We start from the raw sequence: 23,218 nt of genomic DNA, 5'->3' as shown, positions 1-23,218 counted from the left end.
ATTGAAACATGAATAGCAGTTCTTTGGAGGCATTGATTCTCAGAACAGAAGGCATGCAATCATCATTTCTACTGGAGGGTTTAGAAAGTTAAGAAATGTGCATGCTCATAAATACTGATGTGCCCAGACAACACAACTCCAGGGAGTTCCAAACTACTAAACCAAACAGCAAGTAACACAAGGTTAGAACTGTTTACTATGGCTTTTGTTAAGAAAATGCACTGCCAACAGAGATGCAGTTCTTGCATGTTCCCAAAGCTCTTTGCTTACAGGAACAGGGACAGTGAATGGCTTGCATTTTTTCTTTTGTTTTGGTTGGTGGTTTTTGGTTGGTTTGGTTGTGGGTTTTGGTTTTTTTGGGGGGGGGGGTGGGGTGGTGGGGGTGTTGGTGTTTTGTTTTTTTTTTTAAAGTAAGGCAATAAAGAAGATAAGGTCTTTGCAGATCCATAGTTCAAATTCAGAACTTGCAAAAAAAAATAAAGCTAATCTCTTCTTCAGTGAACTGACCTTTAAGAAAATTATTTCTTCTAGAAAAAATACAGTCGAAGGTACTAGCATTATGTTGCATGCACACTTTTATAGGACACTCATTTAACACACTTATTTGATATAAGAAATGAGCACAATGTTCTAGAGCTGCATCCTACCAGAATCCAGTAAGAGTAACTTCATACTAATGCAAGCATACCTTTAAACTGACTGGGTATTTTCAGATGGAGCTTCCAGTGCTAGGCTGGGGGATTTTTTTCATTTGGGGGTTTCTTTTTTTTTTTTTTTTGGTTGGTTGGTTAAGTCAAATACAAGCCCAGTTCATATTAATGCAAAATTATTGCATTAAAGTCTCCAGATAACAAAAGAGCTGTATGCATCCTCTGTTTTCAAATACAGAAATATGAATCCTGGTGAACATTTTATCTTGACCATGTTCTAGTAAAAATCTCAGGGCCAATTCATGTCAGGTAAACTGAGCATCTCTCTACAAGGCAGGCTGTTACTTTTTTGGATACTGTTAGCTAAACACTGTAGCTGTTTACTGCAGTAGAAAGGAGCAACTACACAACCTAAGAGCTCTCTGCTCCTCTGAAGTAGGTGTGCATTACAGGTAGAGTCGCATTCAGAAGCAATTTTCTTATTTGGCCAACAGAAACAGAATTTCATGTTAATTTACCACTGAATCAACAGCCTGAAAAAAACAAATTTCTAGATTTCTTGCTTATTTCTACATTTACTGATTCATTCTTAAGGAAATTTGGAAGAAGCAGTTTTTAAAGAAGTGAACAACATAGTCACACTAAAGTTTAATCCTCATTCAATGCCAGCTTTAGTTCATTAGTTAGGCGACTGTTTTGCTCAAGTTGCTGGTAGAGTTGGTCTGTACAGGCAGCAAGCAGGTTAGAAGGGGAAAAAAAGAGGCAGAATGAAGACAGATTAGACAGAGAAAACAGTAAAGTAAGAGTTAATAAAGAAACTGGTCACACCACAGACAATTCAGTAACATACAGAGAAACGTTTTACCTTTGTTTCTAGAACTCAAGTAACTAAATATCTACTCCAAGGAACAGCTATTATAACCTATGAAGAACTGGTTAAGATTCCTGTTGGGAACAGCTGTGAGATAGGTTAAGTGGGAATAGAAATTGAAGAACTGCAGCTATATCCCTGTAAGAACCAAGTCCTGCTTTCATCTTTGTGTACAGCATCTAGAAGATTCATTTTCTGAGTGCCATTTTTCTTTCTGAACTACTAATGTGCAGTGGAACCTCCTCCATCAGTGGAAGGAAAGCAACTGCCTCACAACCAGGGTAAGTAAGGGCAGGAGAAATCATAGAATGGTTTGGGTTAGAAGGAACCTTAAAGTCCATCTTGTCCATCCCTTGCAGTGGGCAGGGACACTCTCCACTAGCCCAGGTTGCCCAAAGCCCCACCCAATCTGGCCTTGAACACTGCCAGGGAGGGGGCAGCCACCGCTTTTAGCTTACACCCATTACCCCTTGTCCTATCACTACGCTCCCTGATCAAGAGCCTCTCTCCATCTTTCCTGTAGGCCCCTTCAGGTACTGGAAGGCTGCAATAACATCTGCCTGGAACCTTCTCTTCTCCAGGCTGAACAAGCCCAACTCTCTCAGCCTGCCTTCATAGGAGAGTTGTCCCAGCCCTTGGATCACCCTCATGGCCTCCTCTGGACTCACTCCAATAGCTCCATGTCCTCTGCATGTTGGGGAGCCCAGAGCTGGACACAGCAATGCAGAGGGAAGTCTCAGAATCCCCTCCCTCGACCTGCTGGTTGTGCTGTTTTTGATGCAGCCCAGGATACAGTTGGCTTTCTGGGCTGCCAGCACACACAGCTGGCTCACACTGAGCTTGACATCAATCCACACTTCCAAGTCCTTCCTCCTCAGGGCTGCTCTCAACCCCTTCTCTAGCCCAGCCTGACCCATGCGCAGGACAGGACCTTGCACTTGGCCTTGTTGAACTTCAAACTGTTTCTATGGGCAAACCTCTCCAGGTCCCTCTGGATGGCATCCCTTCCCTCCAGTGCATCAAACACACCACGCAGCTTGGCATTGTCAGCAAACTTGCTGAGGGTGCACTCAATGCTGGTAGCCAACTACCTCTAGGTCTGACTCAGCCCGTGCTCTTTTCCTAAGGAATCTGACAGAAAACCAGAATTTTTGGCAAGGAAACATACTTCTGTTACTGGTAACAACAGGCTTGGATACCTTTAAATTGTCTGGTTGTATTTCTTAAGAAAACAAACCCAAGCAATTCAGTGAAAAGAAAACGGCAGTGGGAAAACCTGTGTCCTCAAACAGAGCAAGTAGAGAGGACAGTTCCCATCTGTGGTCAAAGAGCAGCACTGCAATGATGTTGTGATGGTTCATTTAGTGAGCTGTTCTCCTGAGTGAAAAAACATTCCATGATGGGCTCTGGAATGTCTTGTTTTCTCAAGCTGTCCATATTCTTAATAGTCTAGATTCAAACTGCACTCCTGACTTCTTGATCCTAGATTATCCCTCTGCAGGAAATGGCTGTTTCTGATTCTTTTCCACAAGCTTCCTAACAGCTCCCACAGAAATCCTCTGCCCCTGCAGGCTCTGGACACACCAATGGCAAAGCTGTGCAGCGAGCTGGTCTGTAGGACGTACTTGTGCAGTGAGCAGCAAGCACCTCCTCACAGCTTCCTCCTTAGTCCAAACTCCAACAGCCAGCTCAGCAAAACCAGGGCACATTTCAGAGCTCTGAGCCCGGACCGGTAACAACTGGGTCTTGTCTGTTTTATCAGGAAAACTTCACATGGGGGAAAAAAAACATCAAAACTTCCCAGGGACTAAAATGTCTCTGTCTGGCAAAGTGTTATTCAGTTGCTATTCAAAGATTACAGTATCATTTGAACTAAGAACCTGACGCTTACCTTCATCACAGAAAACCCCTCTCTAATTAAGGCAGTATTACAGGATTTCTCAACATCCAAAATGAGACTAAACCCCCAGGTAAAGCATGGGAAGCATTTACTGGGCGTACAGTCAGCCCTTGATTACCCACAGGCAGTCTGCCCAGGTTGCGATTTACCACAGCAGCAGAGCCAAAGGCTGGCTCTGTGGGCAGACACCTTGGGCCAAGCAGGGAGTTCAGGCTCTGGTGCAGACCCAGAGGGGCTCAGCCTCAGCCCAGAAGTGAACCCAGAACCCGGGCAAACGAGACATCAGAGCCAGTCTTGCACTCCTGACAACAAGCTCCATGCACACGTGGCCAGACCTTGCTGGATGTAGCATGTAATGCGAGGAGTGAGCTACTGAACTTTATAATCTGGACTGTCTGACTGCTCATGCACACCCTATACTTGGGCTTCTCCCCATAGCCACTATCATTAGGACACATGTCATGGGATAAAAAGCTGGGATGAGACAAAGTTGTCTGAGGACAGCAAGGGGGAGGAAGGCAATGCACCCATCAGTAAGACTTATTTGGAAAGCAGGTTTTGGGGGGAGGGCAGGAAACCTAGTCAAGAATCTTAAACAAGAAAGCCACATTTGTGTTATTCTACAAGCTAAAATCTACCACTAATAAAACCCACTAATAATGCAATAAACTCTCTAGTTGCAAACAGCAGTACAAACAGACCCACCATGACGAGTCAGTATTTAATGCTTCATCCTTAACTAGGTGCTGCCAGATCAGCTGAAAGCCAATGTCTATGCTTTCAAATGTGAAAATCCCTATGTTCCACTTCACACCAGAATTACAGCATTATTAGTGTGACAATGAGTTTTCCTACTCCAGTGCTGAAACATTTTTCAGCAGTCTGCAAGTCCAACTCACAAGTCTGAGCTATGCACAAGAGCAGAAAGCTACTGAAATCTCCCAGCTGAACTTCCTATCCTATCACACCACTCAAGAGTTATTAAAAAAAAAATATAACATGTTAGCAAGGAGCCTTGCAAGACACAGGAATGATTTTTTTTTTTTTGGGGGGGTGGGGGGGAGGGAGGTGAAAAAAATAAAGTTTTTGAAATTGCCCCTTTAAATCCATCTCAAATATTTAAGTGAATGAACAAGTACATTTATATAATGACAGGAAGTCTTCAGCATCAAACTAGGAGAAAATCTCAGACTTGAAAAAGGGAAAAATCTGGTGTCAAAGAATTAACTGCTCTCTCAGCCTTGCTCCCACGACCAAATGACCCCAAGGAAGTAACATCCTTGTAGATTTTGGCCCAACAATAACAACTGAAACAACTCCCAGTGCATCTATTTGTCATTTTAGCTGCATCAGATTTTCAGAAAGATGAAAATCATAACAGGTCAGTTTTGACCTCAAAGTACCAAAAGCAACATTCTCATCCCACAGATGGCTATCACTGGCTTTGCATTATCAGTGTTCAGGCAGAGGGAAAAAATAGAAACATAAAAAAATTTTAAATCCCTAATGGCAAAAAAAGCATTTTTTATTAACAGAAGTAGTTATTTAAATAAATAAAAGGCAAGGGAATAGCAAAGGGGATACAGCTGGGATGTTTATTTTACATTGAGAGATGTAGATTTTCTGTACAGCAGAGCACAAAGAGTATGTTCTGAGACAGGTGCTAGAGGAATAGTCAACTAAGCTAGAAGACAGGACAGTGAACCCATGAAACATCCAAAGCTTGGAAAGATGTTTTATCCAACCCGATGAAGATGTCTTTGGAGAAGTGAAGCAAAGAAAATTATCTGCATAAAAAAAAAAAGAGTGAGATAAGATAGAAAATAAAAAAGGTGCAGTAAAGACATCCAAAAAGAGCAGCAACAGCACAGCAGAGCCTAGCACGCCAAGATGACTTCTAGAGAAACAGCACACCATGCTGGGACTGGAATGCTCCAGTAATGTCCTCATGTAGAGTACATTGTAACGTCTGTTTTTCATTTAGAAATATCCTAACTTGAAGAAATACTGTAATCTCCATACAGAGAAGAGGAAAAAGAAATCCATTTGCTTGATAAGCCACTAAGCAAAAGCATATGGGGTGAGGGGGAGGTGAATTGAAATTAAAAGAATAAATCAAAGCATACAAAGCAGACATTAGACCCTTACTAACAAGTTGGTAGAGACAGGGAAGGAAATAACCAATTTTAAAAAGGAAAAGATATTTAAAAAAAGAAAAGCAAAGAAAAAAACATTTACAATATGGTGCATGCAAAATGCATCTCAAGCTCTGAGCAAAGCTTATGCCTTGCTGAAAATGTTCCAGCCTCCAGAAAGAAATTCTGGGACTAAGCATCAGACCACAAAGCACTTGAGAGCCACAACTTGTCCTCTCTCATGTCAAATGTTCAGGGTTCATGCAAGTGAAAGCTATGAGCATGGGAAGGTGGATTTAGCACAGTTGACCTCTGTTCAGAGTTTTTGGCTGATGGAAGAAGAGTCAGTTTGCATCAAGCACTGCACAGACTAGTCACACCTTCCAATTGATCACTCTCCTGCTTCCCTGCCACCTAAACACGCTCTTCATTTTTCTTCTTACAACTAAAATGGACACAATTACATTTTTGGTACACGCAAATTAAACTACTAGTACCCTCCACAAAATATGCAGCAGCAGTCTGCAATGGCTACAATCTACATCACTTCCCTGGGTTTTAGTGACAAAGCTTTTTAAATAAATTTCCACCCTTGTAATTTAGTGATAACACCTGTGATTTTCAGAGCAGTTAAGGTAAGTCTGGTAAACGCTTTCCACTGTCATAGCAAACTGAACCAAAGAAAAACTTTGACAGCAGAAGAATACATTCTAAATGCAACGTGTACCCAGGCAATTTTCTTGGGTAAACTGAACACAATGGGCCTGGTAGACAATGCTTGAACAGAGGTGAACTGGAAGGGTAAGCTCAGAGCTACAAATGAGCGGCGACCACAAGATGCAAGGATTGCAGATACGGGATGAAGGAGTAAACACGAGCTTATTAGGCAGCTTACAAAATCACCATGAGTATTTACCAGGCTAGGCACAACACTCACCCACACTCTGCCACGGTAAAGAAATTGTTCATGGTATTTTGTACACCTAGTCTCACTAAAGGAAAGCATCTCCCACTACAGAGGGAGTATAGTTTCACAAGGCTGGAACTGCGCAATCAATGAGGGCGGGGAAGCAGGCGCAGGCACAAGCTGGGAAGACATTTACATGGAAGTCATATCGTTGAGAGCGTGGTCCAGCTCCTCACTGATGGCTTTGTACTTCAGTTTCTGAGCATATAGCTCATCTAACATTCCATCAAGGGAAGGCAGAGGCGTGCAAGGAAATGGAGCGTGATCACAGGATGGAAGGTGAAGGTGGTGGCATGGGATACCATCCGGAAGCCAGAGGAAAGGGGAAGAGCACACAGAAAGAGGTATTGCAACAGACAAAGCAAAAATCACAAAATTAGAAAAGAATACAGAGAGAGAAAGATATTTAAAAAAAAAAAAATCAACAGTGTGTAGTTTGATGTGACAAGTTCATTAATTGCACTGCCAGTGGGGGAACCTGTGATACAGAGACAACAAAAGAAAGTGCACAAGGGAGTAAAATCCATGTTTCATGGCCCTGGATTTTTGTTTTAATGCAAATTAGGGGAGCACACAGGAGGTAGGGAGAAAAGACCCAAGAATGGGGCTCAAGGAGGATACTCCCATTTATTTTCTACCACTTTGGTTTAAAAAACAACTCCGGTTTGTGCGATGTCAAACACAGTTTCTTACAGCTACTTTTGTTCCTTCTAAACACTTATCTTTCTTCCCTGTTCCCGAGTCAGCCACCATACATTTCAGCAGCTCCCTAGGTATTTCATACCTTTTATGCAGAAGTCAGCCCACCATGCCAAGCAATCAAACAATCCTAGACCTCGTTTAACGCATCAAAGCAGTAAACGCTGTATAACACTGAACTACAAAGCATTACCCAATTATTTTCTCTGGAAGGAGAAAGTACATTCTACTGTTCTACTGCAGTTCTGAAAAGAGTTAACTTAAAACCTTGAAAACAAGCTCCCTCAAAATAAACACACTGTCCTATCTATGTATACAATCCATTAGCTTTACTGAAAAACAGCAACTGGTCTCTCGTGGCACAATGCCTGCTCTGACCCGCGCTTACGGCAGCGATAGATCAGGTTAGCTTGCTACACTCCTAATTATTATGAATATTAACACAGCTTCTTGTCAGCTTTTCAGTAAGGTAGTAATAGTACTTATAATCTAATAATTTACCCTACACATTTATATACCTCCACATAAAAGAGTATAAAGCAAAAAAATGAAAGGAGTCTTTAGAACACAAGAGAAAAAGGAACAGGCAAGAGCAAAACACTGTGAACCTGAAGCATTTTGAGTTACCAATACATTTCAACCGGAAAACATTTTGCCTACTTTACTCTTTAGGCAGACCCATTTACATAAGCAGGACAAGTCAGATGAGTAGAATTGGGTACTGGGATAAAAAAAAAAAAAAAGAAAAAACCTCACAGGAAAATAATAATTTAAAAAAAAATAAAATCTGTATTTCTATACTACATGAGAAAAACAAAACCCCATACCTTCTAGGTCATCGATGCTCTTCTCCAGCTTGGTTACTGACCTCTCAGCAAATTCAGCACGTGTCTCAGCCTGAAGTCAAGACAAATACAGACTACTTTAGGAAATACACACACACAGAGCACTTACAAATAGAGGAGCAATGACTCAGATGAGGAAAAAATTATAATGAGGAGGCAAATAATGTGAGAGTGTCTCCAAAATACTCATACATCCTTAAAGCAACGAAGTAGTGCTTATATTAAAAGAATCAAATTGCATTGGGAGATTTGTTGTAAAAAACAGCTCTAATTTTACCTCCTTCAGTTTGTCAGTCAAGACTTTTATTTCCTCTTCATATTTGTCTTCTTTCTGAGAGTACTGTAATTAGAGAGAGGATCACTGATGTTAGATCGGGTATTCTAAATACGCCAAAAATACCACATTCGAGACTATCTTCTAGTAGATCAACTGTACACAAGAAGGTTTTATATCTCTATATATACACGTACAACTAAATTAATTCCACTTACCAGACTGTAGCAATATACAGTTTATTACAAGAGCCAAACTTCCCCCGAGTTCTATTCATTCCAGTGCTATATGGTAGAACTGAGTAGAGTAGAACTCAGTACTACAGTTTTGAAGAGGAGTGGCGTTTGGAGAAATGTAACGCTAGCACACGCTGCACAAGTAACATTCAATCCTGTCAGGCTACTTAACAGAACATGTGGTTGAATAATATTAACCTATTTGGAACTAGAAGAAATGCTAGGTTCTGGGAAGTGCCAAACGTGAATTGTGTAGCAAGCCCAAAGGTTTCTACTGACAGTGGCCTTGCTGAAATGCCACGAGGTCATCAGCATTAAAAGAAACCCCCACAGGCCAGTCCGGATGACAACGTAAGGGACACGTTCTCCCGTAAGTCTCTAGCCTACCTTCTCAGCCTGAGCCTCCAGCGACTTCAGGTTGTTGGTCACAGTTTTCAACTCCTCTTCAAGCTCAGCACATTTGCTGTTATTTCGGAAGGAAGGCAGGAAAGGGGCGGATGGAAGATTCAGTCAAGCAAGAGAAACAGGAAAAAAATAGGGGGAAAAGATGGAGAAAAATGAAAATAATTACAGAGCAAAAGAACGGCCTCAAAAGCAGCTGAATCCATCACAGATTGAAAGCAACTCTTTACGATGCCGAATTCCATTTCAAGTGTATGTTAGGACGACAACCAGACAGAAATCCTCTACGGCCCTTGGCTCACACAGAAATATTTACATAGCCTTTACACCGGAGACAGTTCAGCTTCTTTTCGGCTGCACAAGAGATCAGTTTTAGAGGTAAAAATGAATAAACAAAAAAGAGACCAAAGAAAATCACCAAAGCAAGATGCAAAGAGAGTAAAAAGCAGAGTGAGGACTTGTTACTACTGAGTGAGCTAACCAACTATGAAAGCCGAAAGACTTGGGTTGCAGTTAACCTAGAAACCGTTCATTAGTATCAGTACCTTATCCTCTGCAGCCATTAATGCTTTCAAGGTTTGATCCATTATTCTTAACTGTTCTTCCAGCTGTCGGACTTGGCTGTTAGTGAACACATGAAATGCACAAAAGCCATTCACAAAATCAGTGGGCAGGTACAGCATGCAGTGACAAAACACACACACACACAGGAACACATCTACTTTGGCGCTGACCACTTATTTCAACCATTAGGGTAAATGAGCAAAACATAGCTTTGAGCTGAACACACAGTGTACTGCCAATGTTTCATGCTGTTACAGCTGTCTTGTAGCACCTCACACACACACCTTGGGGCAGTTCAACATGTACCTTTCTGATAGTTCAGCACGTTCCTCAGCCCGCTCCAGGTCACTCTCAATGATCACAAGTTTACGAGCCACCTACAAGAAAAGGTGAATGACAACTGGGAATATTACATTGCTGCAGCACATGGACATCACCCATCTCCAGAACATCCAGAGCAGGGAGCTGGGCCTCCTTCCATCTTTTTGGTCAACGCACAAGTTTTGATCGTGCGACACCTTCATTACTCATTTGAGTCTTTGTTATTGGGTATTTTTCATGACCTCTCACATTCACCAAAAGGCAACTTAAAATTATGTTTCTCCCAACAATTTTAGTGCAGAGATCTGAGCACACGTGCCTTGACACCTCATCCCCTGAGGTATCCAGGTGCCCACAAAAGACAGACAGACAGACAAGGAATTACAGGCATAGCCTAAAGGGCTTTAGAAAGAGATGACCCACACTCAAGAACTAACCTCTTCATACTTGCGGTCAGCCTCTTCAGCAATGTGCTTGGCTTCCTTCAGCTGGATCTCTTGGATTTCCATCTTCTCTTCATCCTTCTGGGCTCTATTTTCAATCACCTTCATTCCTCTGAGAGACGTGAAAAAAATAGGAAATGCAAGATTCAGGGTTTGCCACTTCATCTCTCGCTCTATTAGCACTGGACTGTAACTTTCAGACAGGTGTACTAAGGTGAATGAAGCACGTCAGATGCTCGGTTCTTCATCCCATACATCTAGCCCCATGCATTCCTTCAAAGGAAGGAAGCATGTCTTCGGAAGAAATAAAATCTAATTTGTTTCTCTCACCACAGTGCAGCTATACTATCTTCTTTGTGGTTTAAATCAAGGGAAATTTGATCTTATAGAAAGCTGAACAAGTGGTCTTGCTTCTAAAAACCTAGTATGATGACTTAAGACATCTGTACTTTTATGCTCATTGTGAAACAGCCCAATCCCTGTGGAACTGACAGGCGTTATGTTTATGAGCCAAACAGATTCCCAAGAGGTTTGCCATGTCAGAGCCCTAGAGCACTGAAGCCCTGTTTGCTCTGCATAAGCAAGAATTAACTCCTTTGTAACAGGAAACCTTGTGTACTGCTCCTTCTGTGCATGTCTGACCCAAAATCTCTATTACTATCTCTAACTATTGCACAATGCACCGAGAACGTCAGGTGCTGTTCTTTTCGACAGGCTGCATTATAGGAACACATATGCAGAATACATAGGATTATCTTCCAAGAAAAGGCACTATGATAAATATCAAATACAATTTGTAGAAGTAAGAGAGATGATCTTCCAAAGCCACAAATCTGGAATTGCTGATTTACAGTAAGTACTTCAGGAAACGCCAGCCTACATCGGAAGGAATCAGATCACTCGTGCTGTCGTTTGCTCACCTTTGCGTACCAACCTCACCAAGAGGAGAGCCAAAGCCTCTTCCAGCACTCTGCTTTTCTCCAGGGGAGATCTTTTTTTGCTTCCCCACCCCCCCCCCCCCCCCCCCCCCCAATGAAACCAAGAATCACCTTCAGGAGTTGTCATTCAAATCGAGCAGTCTGGGCTAGGTGAAGAAGTTTTCCCAAGATGCAGTGTGATCCATCAAAAGCCCTACCCCACTTAAATCTTATCTTTACCACTGACACACAAAAGATTAATTCAAGCCTACACATTTTGGACATCCCTACAGACAAGCTGTAACTGAAGACCACATAGGTAAAGGAAGACTGGATTGCACAGGTTCAGAGGCATAGGAGTGGCTTAATTTATTTCCCTAACCCACACCCTGGCAATTATCATCTTTGTCATAAGGCTAATGATCCATTCAGGAGCAGCTCCACCCACCTTTCACTCTCATCTGCAGCCTTCTCAGCCTCCTCCAGCTTCTGCAGAGCAGTAGCCAAGCGCTCCTGAGCCCGATCCAACTCTTCCTCAACCAGCTGGATGCGTCTGTTCAGAGAAGCCACTTCACTCTCAGCCTAAGCACAGGAGGAACAGAAAGGAATTTGTAGTAAGTCACACATTACCTCTTGTAACATATTATACCACGTACCTGCTAGTACCTCTTAACAGTACTTCAGTAATTTCTCACTTCATCCACTAAAAAGTCCATACACAAAGATGTACATGCCCTCATTGAATTGTGAGGTTATTGCTTAAAGGAGAAAAAAGTGATTAACAATTCCTTTTAATGAAGCACATTAACAACTGTACAGTGTGTACTAAGAAGAACTGTACTCAAAGAATTACACATCATTCCAGGTATTTTTTGGTATTGTAGGATGTTCCCTCCCTCCTCCCCCATACCTTTTTTAAAATCAAATCAAACTAATGACCCAATTCTTCTATGTTATCCCAAATCCTTTCTGATCTTTTACCATTTTGGTAAAAATTGTCCCAGTACTTCCTCGAGTTCCATAAGAAGGGTTCAGTGTAAACATGCAAAAATACACCCAGATCAGCATTTGCAAAGAGACAGCTGACACAGAGACAGCATGAGAACATTTAAGAAATGCCCGAATAACCACAAGTTTTGTTTACAGGGAAGCTATGCAAGAGCTGACAAAGGAGGCAGCAGCACAGGCTAAGGCTCAGAAGGGCCCTGGTACAGGCAACAATTGCTTCAAACGTCTGCTTCCCCCTGCCTCCCCATACTGTCATCCCCAATCTTCCCCCAGTTCTGCGCCTCTTACATTACCTGTTCACTTAATCTCTTGCTCAACACTTGCAATTCATCTCTTATCATTACAAACTTATACTTCTGACATTCTCAAACCTACACTTGCCTAAGATAGAGAGTAATTTCTGTAACAGCCTTCACATAGTAATGTCCTTACACTTTATTTCTTTCAGAAGAATACCGAGTACAAAATGCACATAAAAAGGCCATTACTCTAAAAAGTTAATTACTTGCACAAGTATCAGTTACTCTTAGTTATCACTGAAAGTGATCTTGCTGTATATGAAGAAGTACAAAATTTCCTATGATGTCTAGTTGGGGGTGGGGGAACCAACCCTCTATCACAAGTAGATACCAAAAGTATCGATTTGGTACTAAAAATTCAGGGAACTTTTATTTGTTGCTTTTACTACCCAGAGATAGCTGGGTACAGTTGGCCAGAGCTACAATTTTGCTGTATATAACACAAGTACAAATAACTTACACACCAGATAGGTCAAAGGCTGTTCCACTGAACAGTAACATTTCCCCACTCAAAGGGCTGGAGGTGATGCATGAACAGGGAAGCAAGTGTGTAGCTGAACATTAATGATTATTGGCATGTAGAGTCAGGAGAAGAGTGGCTTCACTCTTTGAAAACTGCTTTAACCCAAGCATAAAATATTTAACCACCCCACCAAGCAGCAGCTTTTCAAACCTGTATTTTCAGACTTTGGGCTTTCAGCAGTAAGAACCCGAACGTTCTGATTTAAGAGAGAAAACAGCTTTTCCTCAATCTCACCCTTGGAAAAGCTGTAATGTGACAAGTTAATAATTATCACGACAAGACTCCTTATCGTAACAGCAGCACACGAACTGCTTAGAAAAGGCAGTGTGACTAAAGTTCGAGTTTTAACTTCCTGTTCCAGTACCTCACCAGGGGTTTACCAACCAGCCTTATAAGGCCCAAGTAATTCTTCTGCAGAGCAGGACTTCTCTCCTTATATGGTAAGGAAGGAAAAAAGCCCAGTGACATTAAGGGGCACTCCCACTGCTCGCAGGCAAACATACCCTTCGGTGGTTTTGCGATAGCACTTACACACCACATACTTTTACAATGAGCGATGACAGGGGTAAGCTGCCATCGGGTGTTTTATTACCGTTTTAAGAGAGGCTGTTTTCCAGAAGGAGGAAGAAAAATGCGTTCTGAAAACGCAATTGCCAACAGCCCCTTGAGATGCTCGCACTCAAACCAGAGGAGATTCTTCAAGGCAGCGGCTGCTCGTCAGCCTGAAAGCTTCTCACAATCTGGTTTAGCAATCAAAAGCTGCAGGCTGTCCTGTGTTTTGGCTGCAGCTTGAGCTTTGTCGTTGTTTGCCTATCTGTACCTTGTACAGGAAGGAGGAGGAAAAATAACCCACCCCCAGCCCTATCTGGTCACGTGCTACACATGTAAGGCATTACACCAAGGGAAGGGTCAGAGTCACACCTCAGCTTGCAAGAGATGCAGGTCTGTACGTTCCTGTGAGTTCAGTTTTCCCCCTTTATTCACCCTAGCACTGACCCCTTAAAAAAAACCCCCATAAATACCAAGCAAATATATTCTGAAGCAACTCCAGGGAAGAAACAAACTTTAACTTTTAGAAACCTAAGCCACACAGCAGTGTGGCTGAGCTCTAATGGCAAAACTTTACCAGCAGACTGTAATCTCTCATCCAACAGTATTCCTTCTGCCACAAAAGGTAGCAACAAAGCTTCCCATTTTAACAGGAATGCCTTAGTATGTTGTTTAGAACTATAAAAGTTACAGAAAGGAGGAAAACTAGCATCCTTTACACAAAAAAGCTTAGAAAACAAGTACAGGTTGTGGGTTTGGGATTTTTGCTTTCTAAAGACAGAAACCCTTATGAAACCATTTATGACTTTGGCATGATCCCTTGCTTAAAAAAAAAAGGGCATGTACTAGTTAAGTGTAAGGAGCCATATTTTGCTCTTAGGGAAGATCACCTGCAAGCACTCAGAAGGCTCTTTCAGGAAGTCCCATAATATGAGAAAACACAATCATTACCTTTTTTTTTGGCCTTGGAATGAACTACATTAATAGGAGTTTTGTTCTTTTAGGTCACTTTTATGCAACCACTGAAGACACTAAAATCACTGCGAAGGGTCACAGGAAACATTAAGTTACAGCTTCTAGAATTCCCCAAGATCAATGCAAGGCAGCCACCAGCCTTATTGGGGTTTTTACTGCTGTGGCTGCCACCCATAACTACAGCTCTCTGCTAGGAAGTCTGCACTGCCCACACCTGATCTCGCCTCTTCCTAAAACCGTGCCTACCGCTCCTGTTCAAAACTAGGGGCTTTGACAAGCTCAACATCCTACAGACGTACACATCAAGGGAAGGGTGATCACGCTGTTGTGGTGTTCGCAGGTATGATAAGGAGCGAGATGTGGCCATCTCGGGCTCACCCCGGAAGACATAACCTCCTAACCGCCAGCACACTGCCTTCCTGCGGCTGAATTCACCTGGATGGGATGGGCAAACAACCCTAGCAGCGGCATGGGGAAAAACCCAAGCTCTGCTTAGAACCTAACGCCGAGCACCCCATCCCAACCACCGTGCCCAGGTTCAACCTTACTCCAACCCGGCCTGCAGACCCAGCGCAGAGCTCACACACCGCGGCTGCGCCTGCCCCACGGAGCCGCGCACCGCAGCCACCCACACTCCTCACCTGCAGCCCCGGGCCTGCTCCCCGCGAACAGCGGCCTCCGCCCGCAGCGCGGCGGCGCCGCCGGCGGCAGGTAACCATTTTGTCGGAGACGGGCGGCGAAGGGAGCTGCCGCCTGAAACCCCCGGCCGAGCAGCGAACGAGCGCCAGCCCCGCCCCGAGACCCACGCCTGGCGCCCCCGCCCGCTCCCACCAGGCCGCGGCCCCCGAGCCCAGCCGGCGGCCTTACCTCCTCCCGCAGGGCGCGCTCCTGATCCACCTCCCGCTGCAGCCTGCCCGCCCGCTCCTCGGCGGCATCCGCCTGCTCCTGCAGGCTGCGGATCTTCCGCCGCACGGCCTCCAGCGAGCTCATCGCCGCCATGCCCTCGCCTGGCCAGACCTGCGCCGCCTCCCTCCACCCTCCCCAGCCCCGGAAGTCCCCCCACGCAGTAACGCACCGGGGCGGGGCTGCCGGCACCCGGCTGGGAGCGGCACGGCGCACTGCTGGGGCGTGAAGGGAAGGACGGCCGGGAGGCCGCAGGGAAAGGCCGGCCCCAGCCGGGAGAGGGCTCTGCGGCGGGACCGGGCCGGGCCGGGCCGGGCCGTGGGGAGCAAGTGGGCGGTGGCCGTCCCCAGGTAGAGGCGTTGGCCCAACAGCGCCCCCTCGCGGCGCGGTGCGGGCCGGTACGGGCCGCTCGGAGGCCGAGGCCCGCGTTCCCCCGCTGAACCGCCCCAGTGCGAGCGCAATAAACCGACACGGGCCGCCCTGCCTCCCCCAGCGGCTGCTGCCCCTGGCCGAGCTCCTGGGGGACGGGGACGGGAGGGGAGAGGGAGCTGCGGCTGCCCCCTCCCAGGGGAGGCGGCAGCCGGGAGCTCAGAGCAAGTACCCGTCCTTTGTGGGATGAGTAACACGGCGAGGAAAGGGCTCCTCATCCCCCTCTGCGAGGCGAGTCCGCCCCGGGGCACCGGCACTCCCTCCCCTGTCCCTGCCTTCTTCCTAAGGCTGGGAACTACCCAAACTAGTAGGGCAAATACTGGGTCAAGTGCAATGCCCCGCAGATACTCCGCATCACCAGCAAAGAAAGACATCCCAAGATGTTGGATGTGCTCCATGCATACCATTAAGGACAGCATTTGCCTTGATGAAAACAAGCCAGACACTTGCCTACCCTTCTGCCTGAGGGGTGACTGCAAATAAAATTGCCCTCAACTAGCTTCCAAACGCTGTTTTCCAGCAAAGGGAAACAGCATTTGGCTTGGTTAGGAAGAGCTTTCATTTCAAAAAGGGAATCTAGTAGCATTTCTCCTGCCCTCATCCCAGGCAAGCTATTTCCAAATACCCTGCATACTTTTCCTTATAAGGAATATCTCCCCTGAATCTATACGTGGTTCCTTTGAAAAATTTAAACAAATGTCCTGCTAGGAAGCTGCCTCTGATCTATGCAGCCATACACAGAAGACAGCAGACATCTGATCCACATTATATACAGGACGCCTCTCTCCTGTTCCTATACTGGGTTATGTTTGATAAGTTCTTGAGTTTGCTTTCAAACCCATGTAACTTAAACTAAGTTAAAACTTTTAAAATCCTCTGTTCATTTGAAAAGTAAAATAAGAAAAAAAAGCACGTTGTCTTTCATGAAAAGCGGGTTGTGTTTTTGTTGGGGTTTTTTTAACGTTGTCCCTTCTCAAAGTATCCTGCTTCCCCTGAAATACTTTGCTTGCTTTGTCTGAGGCAACGTTTAAATCTGAGTTATAGGAAAAGGACAGGGATCACTTTGGAAATACTGTGTTTTTGCCAAATCCTGTAGTTCAGACCTGAGATTTACTCAGAGAAAACTGGATTTTACAGCAGCAGACATAGAAATCTGGACCTTAACTCTAGAGGCAGCGAACTCATATGGCTCCGTGCATGCAATACATTAAATGCATGTCAGGGGCAGACAGGTGGGTGGGATGAGGGCCTGGGAGAGGCACAAGCTCTTGCACTATTACCATATAAAGTGCTGAGCTATTTATATCTCCCAACTTGCTCCCAAGATCCCTGTCCTCTAACTGCAGATCTAGCAAGTATCATCTTCCAGACAATTTTTTTCTCACACAAGACTTAACTTTCCTTTTACAAGTGAAACAGATCCAGTAACTTCCAGGGAATGAAAAATCTAGGAGAGGATCTTTTATCTCGGGGGTCAGTATATAGCAACAGTTCTAATGCATGCCTGCCTAGGAACAGCTTTCTTGAAGACAGAACTAGCAGCCCTTGCTCTTCTAGATCTCCCTCTCCATGATCTACTTGCTATTAACTGATTGCGCCCGAGCCTGAGCTCAAGCACAAATGGCCTGGGCCATTTTCCCCATCACCTGAATGAACAACCCACCCTTTCTTTCCTTCCATATCTAGAGCGACGATTACACATGAAAAGCATGTGTTGAGTGAGCAGAAACCCAATTAAATGCCTCTGATAGCATGCAAACCTCATGCAAGGAGGCGGTGCTGTGTTTTCCACCTCCCTGTCCAGGAGATGCCTGGACCCTGCCCTCGGCAAAGCTTTGGAGCACTGTTTGGTAGGAGTCCTGGCTGTCCTGTGCAGTGGGAGTGTGCGGTTTCTGTACTGGGGTGGTGGTGAAAGGGGTGGGGATAACTTACATCTGTGGCCTTTTTGTCAGCCAGTTCCAACTTTTCCTGTGCATCTTTAAGGGACTCGGAGTATTTGTCCAGCTCATCCTCAGTGCCCTTCAGCTTCTTTTGTAGAGCCACCAGCTCGTCCTCCAGCTGTGATACGGGTGGAAAGTGGTGCAGAGGGGAGGGCGGGCAGGAAAAGGTGCAGCAGGCAACGTGATCGTGCAAAGGGAGAAGTGCGAGTGCAGAAGAGACAGAAAAGGACAGACGGAGAGAGAGAAAGAGAGAGAAGGAGAGACAGTTAGATTCTCTTTGCTTGCGGCAAGGGCACGATACCTTGGCAGCATTCTCCTCTGCGGAGAGGAGGCTATCCTCAGACTTGTGTAGCTCTTCCAGCACTTGGTCCCTGGTATCCTCCGTCACATGCAATTGCTTTTCCAATTGCACAATGTCATCCTCTAACTAGGTGCACAAGAGGAAATACAAGGCACAAATATGTTTCTCCCTGGGCTTAGAAAAGTGGGAAATTAAGTTTTAAATCCCCCTCCCTTCCCCCCCCTCCCCGGATGTCCCAGAAACGTGCAACCAGTATGTCCCCTCCCCACCCCCCCCCCAGAAGAATAAAGCCCCAGGTGTAAAGGAGGAGAGTTGGAGAAGACTATGAAAGTGGGACACAGTGGGGAGGGCATGGCCACACAGCTGGAATTGGACAAGTCTGCTGGATGGATGGTACTGCAGGGGGCAAACACAGTTTGAAGTGTCTTCTGCCAAATCTCAGCGTGTCCCTCCACTGCTAACCAGGTGCTCGACATAGCCCCTCCCAGCTGTGGCCCTATGACAAAGGCACAGAGACCATGAGGCTATCCCAGGGCCTCACTCCCTCCTCAGCTGGGGTGCTGGGGCCGTGGGGAACTACTTCCTCCCAGGCTCCCGGAAAACTCCAGCGAAGTCCTGCCAGAGTGAAGCTCTGCCTTAGGAAAAGCTCAACCACTTCTGCTGGAAGTGGTAATGGTGGTAATACAATAAGGTACATTGAAAGAAAAGAGAGAGAGAGAGAGAGAGAGAGAGAGAGAAAGAGAGAGGGGGTCTGGAAAGACTTGTGCCCCGGCGCTGGCCGCGCCCGGGCTCTCGGTGCAGACCTGCTTGCTTCTCTCTTCCGCCGCTTTCTTGTCCGCTTCGGCTTGCTCGGCTCTGTCCAAGGCGTTCTCCTTGTCCAGTTTCAGCATCTGCATCTTCTTCTTGATGGCATCCATGGCGGCGGCGGGTTAGGGCGCGTCCCCGCGCGAACTGCACCCGAAAGCAAAACTTTTAAAAGCTGCGGGACAGCCCCGAGCCCGAGACCCAGCCGCAGCCCCCGAGGGAGCGGCGCGGAGCGGCGCGGAGCGGTGCGGAGCTGCCGAGCGGCGGGGCTAATCCGTGCTGGACGGGGCGCCGGCCAAGTGCAAGCGGCGGGCAAGGAGCGCCTCACAGATATGTACTTTCCCAGGGGGCTGACTGCATTCCTCAAGACATCCAATACTTTTTTGGAAAGGGTTTGTGGGGCTGGTTTTTTTTTCCCCTCCTCCGTTCGTCCCTAACCCTTTCCCTCGCTCACTCCTCCCCGGCTTTTTTGGGAGGCTCGGCGCTCCCATTCGCTGCTGCCTGCCATTTGACCGTAGATATGACTATATATGGGATGCGATGGGCGAGGTAAGGCGGGGGAGTCATTTGGTCCCATTTCTAAATAGGCAGGACGGGATGTTTCCTTGCAACTCCTGGGAGGAGGGAGGGAAGGAAAAAAAAAAAGCAGCAGCAGCAATTGGGAGCGCGGGGAGCAGAGGATACTGCCGTGCAGTCTGCTCAGGGAGGGCAAGGTGCCCGGCTGTCGCCAGCCCCGTTCTGGAGCCGTCCTCATCCGTGGAAACCAGCCCATTTCAGAGCCGGTCACGCCAGGCGGCAGGGGAAGACGCGGGACTGGGAGGGGGGTGTAGTGGCAGTAAGGGGTTAACCGTATATACGTATGGAATGAACGTGTTTTAAGACCTTCCCCTCGACTGCCGGGGGCACCTCTACAACACAGTCAGGCTGCGGCAAGTGCGGGCAGAGGGGTGCTGGGCCCGTACAGCGCCGAGCACCGAGGCCAGGCTTGGCCGGGAGGGCAGGGCTGCCGCCGGGACCCACACCGAGGGGGAAGGGGCTGACATCGACCCAGAGCCCCGGGGCAAGTGACCGTGGGGCCACAGGAAAGCCCTTCCCCCCTGCCCAGGCAGCGCCGCGGCAGAGCAGAGATGCCGGCGGCTGCTTCCCAGGTCCAGCCTCCCGTGCTGCAGTACCTCGCCGGGAGTTCCTGGCTCTGCGGGGAAACGTGCCCCATTGCTGCACACGTAAGGGGCACAAACACTGAGCTGAAAAGGCAGAGCAGAATTACAACAGCCCTTAAGAGAGGCAGCGGCGGGTCGGCCACCCTCCTGGGGGATGGGTAACCGAGAGGGACGGAGACCAGGCTAACTGGGGTAGCTGGAGTGGCAGCTGCACTGTCCGCCTGCAGTGCCAGCGAGGCAAGCAGCAGAGAGACAATTAACAAAATAACATATAATTAAGTGGAGACCTATTTTCACTTCTGGTGGGTCTCTCGCCGTTTCGTCAGCACAGCGAGCAAGACCCAACACGCTCTGTCCCCAGGACGCACACTCCCTTGGACAGTGCAGCACAGAGGAGCGCAGGAAACCCACAGGACTTGGGTGGCACAAAGAGAAAGTCCAGCAGCCTCCTTGTCTGGGCTCGGTACTCGAAGCAGAAAATTCCTCCCTGGTGCTGTCACTGGATCAGCCAAACTGATGTTACTTTGCAGCAGGAGGGAATGTCCTACAGCTTCTGGCCTGCTGTACTTGCTAGGGCAAGGGGGGCTGGATTTGCAAAGCGCATCTTGGAGGCCAGCTCCTGGAGAGCTTAAGCTATCTGCAACACCGAGCTTCAGCTCTCCCAGCCAGCAAAGGCTCCTGATCAGGATTCAGACCAACAGTTATTTCCCCTACTCTTGAGAAAGGCTGTTCTCTGAACTCGGCTGTGAACTACACGAAGTTTGGAGAGGCTCACAAGTGGGTGCAGGGAGTCTTGTGCATTGCTACCAGCGTGTACAGAAGACCACTGCCAAAATAAAGACTTTCCTTATGCCTAATTAAAGAAAAGATTTCTCACTGCATTCCTTTCTCCCAGTACTGGTTTATTAACCAAGCTCCTATAACAATAAAATAATAGTAATAATAGTAAAATTTACCAAGTAAAATCTTTCTAGAGGGTGAAATTCTCTTTTCTATACAATACTGTACATTCATCCCTTTCTGTCAGTGCCAAAAATCACTATTTAAACCCATCAAAATACAAACAGCATTGCACTATCACGGAGTATTTAAAACCAGCAGAGTTATTTAAGGTCTGCAGATTTAGTCACAGACAACTCCAAAGCAGTTTTTATCTTTGCACTTACTCTGCTTTTACAGGACAGCCAATTAGAACAGATTAGGGCCTTTCTGAGGTAAGTACAGTGAATGCATAAAAGCCATCTAGTTACGTGTTGTTCAACAACCCGACTGCATTATGAAACATATCAGCATGTTTCATTCCTAGGCTAGGAGAATTTAGTCCTGAAACAAAATACATCCTTAAAAACCACAGAGCATCGTGGCTGGGAATTCACTGAGGTAGCTCTCTGAGCTTGGTGAAAGTAAATGTGTTGCGAAACTAAACAAACAGTTTCCTGTCTGGCTAATTTGGGAGTGGTGCTGATAGGCTCTTAAAGAATTTCTGTGCAGTGCTATTTTTCCTGAAAGAATGTTAGCCAGGACACAAGACGCTCTGGAATATGTGAGAAACTATGAGATAAGAGGATAAGGAAAGGAACACAAAGGGCTGTGGTTTGGGGTTTTTTTAAATACTTGGAGGATGCAATCACCTCCACAGAAAAAACCAGAATCCTGAGGTTCCATTTCCATGCAAGTGTCCAATTATTACACTTTGTTTATATCAAGATGACCCTGTAACCAGTAACCAGGGGGTTGAACTGGCTGATGGTGACATTTTTTTCCTTGCAGAGAGAATAGGAAAAGCATACATGGGTAAACATGCTTGCTATACCTTTCATTAACAATTGAAATTGTTTGGAAATTTCTATTCCAGCTGGCTAAGGAAGATAGGCTTGGAAATCAAATAACCTGTATAGGATCTCCCTCTTCAACTGATATGTGAAGAAAGACTGTATACAGATTATTTTTGCACATTGTGAAAAGGCTGCAGCACAAACTTTGGTTTTCTCATATAATATCAGTTCTGTGATGTTACTTGTTAACTTTTCCTGGTTTTCACCACAGCAGCTATCCCATCTCTCTCATTGACAAATAGTGCAGGAACTCCCCTGAGAGCAGTTTGACTTCAGGATGACAATATGGTATTTTTTCCCAGGGCAAGGCTGGAACCCATTTATACCATGGTGTTTCTGTCATGTCATATATCCCTTGACATAGGCAGAATTTTTTCTTGTGAAGGACCTGCTATTTTATGCATGGATCAGGGTTGTAAAAGGGTTTTTGCACTGTTGATTCTAACAGAAAAAAAAAAGGTAGGTGGCTATATTCATTCAAAAAAACTTCAAACATAACCTTGGAGTAACTTTTGGTTTTGGTTTTTTTTTTAAGGAATATGCAGGAAATGACACCTAACTTTATACTACAACTGGTTCTGCCAGTTCTATGAAGACTTGCCTCTTAAAAGATGACTAAGGTTTGAAATTAGGTCAGTCAGAGTGAATTCACAGGCTTGCATGTGTCATTTGGAGAGTGGAGTATTCCCTTGTAGGGAGGCAAATATCATCAAAATATTGAAAATTGGAAACATCTATATTGACTTGAAAAACAAATAACACACTAGATACTGATGAAATTAGGCAGGTTTCACCACTACAGGTAGTGTACTTTATCCTGCACCTCAGGGAGCCAGCTGACAGACAACATCTCTAAGGAAAGCATATAAATGGCTGAACTTCCCCCACGGGAACTGGTCATACATGCTCCAGCCATAAGGCAAGAGAAGGCACTAAAATAGAAGGTAAGAATCCTGATGGTCAGTTCTCTGCACAGCTCAGTAGGCAGCAAATGAGTACAGAAATACCCCAGAACATGCCAGTCATGCTTAATAAATACACGCTGCAACTGTGTGAAAGGGTTTCTGTAACATTTCTGAAGTAACTATGAAGAAAATTTTAGCTTTTATAATAAAGAACTATGGGATGACTTGTTGGAAACTGAAGCTTTACATTGTTCTAAAATTAGTAATTTTCCTCTTAAGAACTACTGTATTTCTGTCCAGTTTGTCACTCAAGACGTTTGTGAACTCCTTAAGGGTAAAAGTATTTATAGTACTGCCTTCTGC

The 23,218-nt window shown here is 45.6% G+C and overlaps 1 protein-coding gene across 2 annotated transcripts; it reads right to left on the bottom strand.

Annotated features, from left to right (window-relative positions):
• Window positions 1-4,997: 4,997 nt before the first annotated feature.
• On the bottom strand, window positions 4,998-19,278 carry TPM1 (tropomyosin 1). Of its 2 annotated transcripts, none has more exons than XR_014617475.1 (10): window positions 18,955-19,278; window positions 17,843-17,968; window positions 11,673-11,806; window positions 10,302-10,419; window positions 9,850-9,920; window positions 8,965-9,040; window positions 8,345-8,407; window positions 8,050-8,119; window positions 6,494-6,738; window positions 4,998-5,208 (listed from the first exon to the last, which is right to left on the bottom strand). XR_014617475.1 is itself a non-coding variant. In XM_084268341.1 (10 exons), exons 1-10 carry the CDS (start codon window positions 19,066-19,068, stop codon window positions 5,205-5,207), a joined length of 855 nt encoding a protein of 284 aa, XP_084124467.1. In that variant the 5' UTR covers window positions 19,069-19,278; the 3' UTR covers window positions 4,998-5,204. The 2 variants fall into 2 exon arrangements, 1 of the variants encoding a protein (XP_084124467.1); XM_084268341.1 differs by having other exon boundaries at window positions 6,660-6,738.
• Window positions 19,279-23,218: the final 3,940 nt, after the last annotated feature.

This window comes from Gallinula chloropus (assembly GCF_964237585.1).
Source record: "Gallinula chloropus genome assembly, chromosome: 9".
Lineage (NCBI taxonomy): Eukaryota > Metazoa > Chordata > Aves > Gruiformes > Rallidae > Gallinula > Gallinula chloropus.
The sequence above is the reverse complement of the archived record's forward strand: the minus strand, read 5'-3'. Positions and strand labels throughout refer to the sequence as shown.

What these genes read in the sequence shown, in the direction of transcription:
- TPM1 (XM_084268341.1), bottom strand. Translation starts at nt 19,068, where the DNA reads ATGGATGCCATCAAGAAGAAGATGCAGATGCTGAAACTGGACAAGGAG. An exon ending in TGGAGGCTCAGGCTGAGAAG is followed by an intron (nt 8,408 to 8,964) that starts GTAGGCTAGAGA and finishes CTCTAATTACAG; the next exon opens with TACTCTCAGAAAGAAGACAA. An exon ending in GAGCATCGATGACCTAGAAG is followed by an intron (nt 6,739 to 8,049) that starts GTATGGGGTTTT and finishes ATGGAATGTTAG; the next exon opens with ATGAGCTATATGCTCAGAAA.